The sequence below is a fragment of the Sander vitreus genome, chromosome 24 (assembly GCF_031162955.1).
Source record: "Sander vitreus isolate 19-12246 chromosome 24, sanVit1, whole genome shotgun sequence".
Classification (NCBI taxonomy): Eukaryota; Metazoa; Chordata; class Actinopteri; order Perciformes; family Percidae; genus Sander; species Sander vitreus.
The window spans coordinates 250,001-255,000 of NC_135878.1; the positions used below are offsets into that span (position 1 = coordinate 250,001).

Genomic DNA, 5,000 nt, shown 5'->3' on the forward strand with positions numbered 1-5,000 from the left:
GTGTCCAGGACCTAGCGCCCAAAAATGCTGTGTGGACTAGCCAGACCCTCTTTCGTGGTGCTGTGGAGGAAGGTCTGGCAACGCAACACTACATGACTTCATTAATGGTATCATACGCTAATATGAAAGTAGAACTACAATGTTTTCAGATGTCAAGCAGGTTTGAACTGAGCTACATTTTAAATGAGGAAACAAAGGTGTGCTGCCAAAGCTTGATAACCACTCCCTCCTCTCCTTGCTCTCACAACAAAGCGGGCTCCAAACTGTCCGTATGTTATTGGCTCGAACCAAACACCACTTTTGAAACAGGTTTTAACTAAGGTTTCATTTTAAATGAGTAAACAAAGGTCAAACTCAAAGTGCTGCTCCTGTGTTGTGTGACGACAAGGAAGCTGAACATTAAACATAACCAAATAACAACCACAACCTGAGCCCAATAAGTGATATATATTTTTCCCGTTCCACGTCCCCAGAGCCAGCCACAGCTGCCCAGGTCTGTTCTGTGAAATGCATGTGTAACTGCATGAGAATGATGAGAAATATGAAGCCATCAACAAAACCTGAGGGGGCCAAGAAGTATTTTAGGACTTAAAAAACATAAATGTTTTCAGATGTGGAGGCTTAATTATTTTTTTCAAAATGTTGGGTATTTCTGCCTTTACTGGACAGGAAAGCTGAGATATGAAAGGGGAGAGAGAGAGGGGGGAAGACATGCAGGAAAACCGTCACAGGTCGGACTCGAAACCCTGGACCTTCTGCGTCCAGGAACAAGCCTCTGCATATGTGCGCCCACTCTACCAACTGAGCTAACCGGCCACCTACCTAGGGCTTCATTTTAAAAGAGGAAACAAAGTCCCAACTCCAAGTGCTGCTCCTGGTCTTGGAATGTAGAAAAGCTTGATTACTCTTCCCCTGTTGTCTAACGACAATGAGGCCACACCTTACACACTGAACTGGTGAAAAGACAATCACAGTCAGGCAGTCACTGTCCCCGAGAGCTGAAATGGCGCAGAGCGGAGTTCTAGACCAGGAAGCATTTTCTTGTTCCAACACCATGTCAGCAGATTTAGTGGAGGAACGGAGAGAGACTGGACTCCAAGCTGCTCACCGCTATGCTGGAGCTGAAGATGTGGCCTGTGATTTCTGCACCGGGAGAAAACGGAAAGCCCTCAAGTCCTGTTGGATGTGTCAGGTCTCTTACTGTGATCAACACCTCGAGCCTCATTATTATGTTCCTCCATTCAAGAAACACAAGCTGGTGAAGCCCTCCAGGAATCTCCAGGAGAACGTCTGCTTTCGTCATGAGGAGGTGATGAAGATTTTCTGCCGAACTGATCAGCAGCTTATCTGTTCTCGTTGTTCTAAGGACGAACATAAAGGCCACGACACAGTCTCAGCTGCAGCAGAAAGAGCCGAGAGGCAAGAAGAGCTCGAGGGGAGTCGACAAAACATCCAGCGGAGAATCCAGGACAGAGAGAAAGATGTGAAGCTGCTTCAACAGCAGGCGGAGGCCATCAATCTCTCTGCTGATAAAGCAGCGGAGGACAGCGAGAAGATCTTCACTGAGCTGATCCGTCTCCTGGAGAAAAGAAGCTCTGATGTGAAGCAGCAGGTCAGATCCCAGCAGAAAAGTGAAGTGAGTCGAGTCAAAGAGCTCCAGGAGAAGCTGGAGCAGGAGATCACTGAGCTGAAGAGGAGAGACACTGAGCTGAAGAAGCTCTCACACACAGAGGATCACAACCAGTTTCTACACAACTACCCCTCGCTGTCAGCACTCAGCCAATCTACATCCAGCATCCATATCCGTCCTTTGTACTACTTTGAGGACGTGATAGCCGTCGTGTCAGAAGTCAGAGAAAAACTACAGGACGTCCTGAGAGAGAAGTGGATAAACGTCTCACAAACAGGGACTAAAGTGGACGTTTTACTGCCACCACCCGAGCCCCAAACCAGAGCTGATTTCTTAAAATATTCACGTGAAATCACACTGGATCTAAACACAGCAAACACATGGCTGTTATTATCTGAGGGGAACAGGAAAGCTACATTCATGAGAGAAAAACAGTCTTATATGAGTCACCCAGACAGATTCACTGGCTGGTATCAGGTCCTGAGTAGAGAGAGTCTGACTGGACGTTGTTACTGGGAGGTGGAGATGAGAGGAGGAGGAGTTTATGTAGCAGTCGCATACAAGAATATCAGCAGAGCAGGGGGGTCGGATGAATGTGGATTTGGACGAAATGACAAATCTTGGGCGTTTGATTGTGAAAAACTGTCTTTGAAAAACTATTTCAGAGACCTAATTCACGTCTCACGGTCCTCCAGAGTAGGAGTGTACCTGGATCACAGTGCAGGTATTCTGTCCTTCTACAGCGTCTCTGACACCATGACTCTCCTCCACAGAGTCCAGACCACATTCACTCAGCCCCTCTACGCTGGATTTCGGTTTGATACCTGGTTTAGACTTTCTACTTTGTCCACTGCTGAGTTTTGTAATCTCAAATAGACAGAAGTCATTTTAGAGCTTGAAGACGTAGATGTGACGTGAGCAACCTGTCTGAAAGTTGGAAGTCTTCTGGTAGCTGTGCCAAGAGAAATCTCAATCATTCCCAATCTAGCAGAGACGGAGAGCGTAGGTATATGTAAGGAGATAACATAGACACAGGCTCATTATTGATCACTAAAATGATAGTTAACATTAGTCATTACACTTAAACAGCTGATGGAAGTCCAAACTGCCTGAGAGCTTCTCCTGTACTATACGGTAACTCCTCTACTATGAGACAGGAAGTCTCGTGGTTATGACCCAATCGTTAGCCTATTGTTATAAAAACGTCTGCTACGGAGCCATAACGTGAGCTACAAGGTAATGGAGCCTTTTATACATTGTCGTGTTTCTTTAGAAATAAACAACGGACAAATAGAGTCTTTAAACGCTTCAGATGTAAAGGTATTCTCTGTCAACGTGACGTCAGAATGAATGGGAGTCAATGGGATGCTAACGGGATGCTAACGGGATGCTAACGGGAGGTGATGGCTTCTTGGTAGCCTACAATCTCCCCATAGGAGGTACACTTTCCGGATGCACTTACCTTTTAACATTTAATTGGTATTATGTAATTAATTTTTGTATAAACTCCTACTCTCTTAATAGCTGTATACCTCTTTTATATTTTCTTAATTGTACTTCCCCTGTAGTATAGTACAATAAAGTACTATAGTATATAGTATATAGTACTTTACTGTCCACTTTTGGAGTGTAAATGGCAGACATTTCTCCTTGGCTTACGGCTTTAAAAAGGGTACATTTAAACACATCCAGACAAGTTCATACACAGATATTTTTATGTATCTTTTGTCTTTTTACTATGCATTTACTTACTGCAATGAATCATTCAATAAATGCATTGTTTTGTTGTTAATGGGGACATTTTGCATGTTTTGTTTTCTGGTTTTAGCGCTGTCATCTCACAGTTTGAATCCACACACTCTACATTTTTATATTTTTTATATTTTAGTTATATTATCCTGATTATAATATGTTCAATGCAGGAGGTTTACTTGGAACTGAGTATTTTTACACTGTGATATTTGTACTTTTTTAGTTATATTTATACAAATATTTCAGAGCTTTCTTGTTAAACGTAATTTAAGATTTCTCTTGCAATTAATTGTAACTGTATCACTATTGAATGACCAAGCTTCCAGCCAGGATATGAACAGACAGACAGACAGACAGACAGACAGACAGACAGCTACCTGTATTTCCTCTGCAGCGTGCTGACCGCTCTGTTCAGACTCTTCACTCTGCGTCTGGTCTGATACGACCTCCACGCCGCCTGGATCACGTTCGCCGCCCGCACACGCTCAGTACACGCCTACACACAGACACAGAGACACAGACGCAGAGACAGACACAGACACAGAGAGACAGACTGAAACATGCTATCAACACACCAAATGCTGCTCTGCAAACACACACACAGAGTCAGACAGACCCACAGACAGACAGACAGTAAGACAGACAGACAGACAGACAGACGGACAGAAAGAGTCAGACAGAGAGACAGAGCGACAGACAGAGAGTAAGACAGACAGACAGACAGACAGACAGAGAAAGACAGAGTAAAAAACAGACAGACAGAAAGAGTCAGACAGACAGACACAGCGACAGAGAGAGTAAGACAGAATAAGAGACAGACAGAGTCAGACAGACAGACAGAGAGACAGACAGAGAGTAAGACAGAGAGACAGAGTAAGACAGACAGAGTGACAGACAGACAGAGAGTAAGACAGACAAACAGAGAGTAAGGCAGACAAACAGAGACACACACACAGAGAGAGTCAGACAGACCCACAGACAGACAGACAGACAGAGAGTCAGACAGACCCACAGACAGACAGACAGAGAGTCAGACAGACAGACCGACCTTGGGGTGACTCCTTGTGTCAGACTGGATGAGTGCAATCAGCCGATCAACGTCCTGGTCAAAGCTCCTCCCCCTCCAGTCTTTGTCCAATAGGCTGTCCAGACCTGCAGACAGACAGAGCGACTTCTGACCTTTCAGTTCATCCACGACCCGATAATAAATATGCTGACACGTGTGACCTCTGACCTCTGAAGCTGTGGAGGAGGGGCTGCACGCGAAGCTCCTGCTGATTGGCCATGAGGAGGATCAGTCTGACGGAGGCCCCGCCCACTGAAGAGTCAGAGCTGATGGCTAACTGGCCGACAGCTTCGTTGAGCAGCAACAAGATGGAGTCGTTGCTCAACCCGGAGAGGAAGTCGCTGCAGAGAGAGAGAGAGAGAGAGAGAGAGAGAGAGAGAGAGAGAGAGAGAGAGGGAGAGAGAGAGAGAGAGAGAGAGAGAGAGAGAGAGAGAGAGAGAGAGAGAGAGAGAGAGAGAGAGAGAGAGAGAGAGACAGAGAGGGAGGGAGAGAGAGAGAGAGAGAGGGGGAGAGAGAGAGAGAGGGACAGACCAAGAGCGAGAAAGAGAGAGA

General features: G+C 45.5%; 2 protein-coding genes across 2 annotated transcripts in view; one reads left to right on the forward strand and one right to left on the reverse strand.

Moving 5' to 3' along the window:
- Positions 1-5,000, reverse strand: part of iqcb1 (IQ motif containing B1) — a 48,842-nt gene that overhangs the window by 3,673 nt on the left and 40,169 nt on the right. Inside the window, 3 exon segments of the mRNA XM_078243614.1 lie at positions 3,760-3,878; positions 4,431-4,534; positions 4,617-4,789. Of these exon segments, the coding sequence (XP_078099740.1) occupies positions 3,760-3,878; positions 4,431-4,534; positions 4,617-4,789 (396 nt within the window).
- LOC144512727 (tripartite motif-containing protein 16-like) lies at positions 961-3,426 on the forward strand. Its single transcript, XM_078243613.1, has one exon. It carries the CDS (start codon positions 1,004-1,006, stop codon positions 2,504-2,506), a length of 1,503 nt encoding a protein of 500 aa, XP_078099739.1. The 5' UTR covers positions 961-1,003; the 3' UTR covers positions 2,507-3,426.

What these genes read in the sequence shown, in the direction of transcription:
- LOC144512727 (XM_078243613.1), top strand. Translation starts at nt 1,004, where the DNA reads ATGGCGCAGAGCGGAGTTCTAGACCAGGAAGCATTTTCTTGTTCCAAC.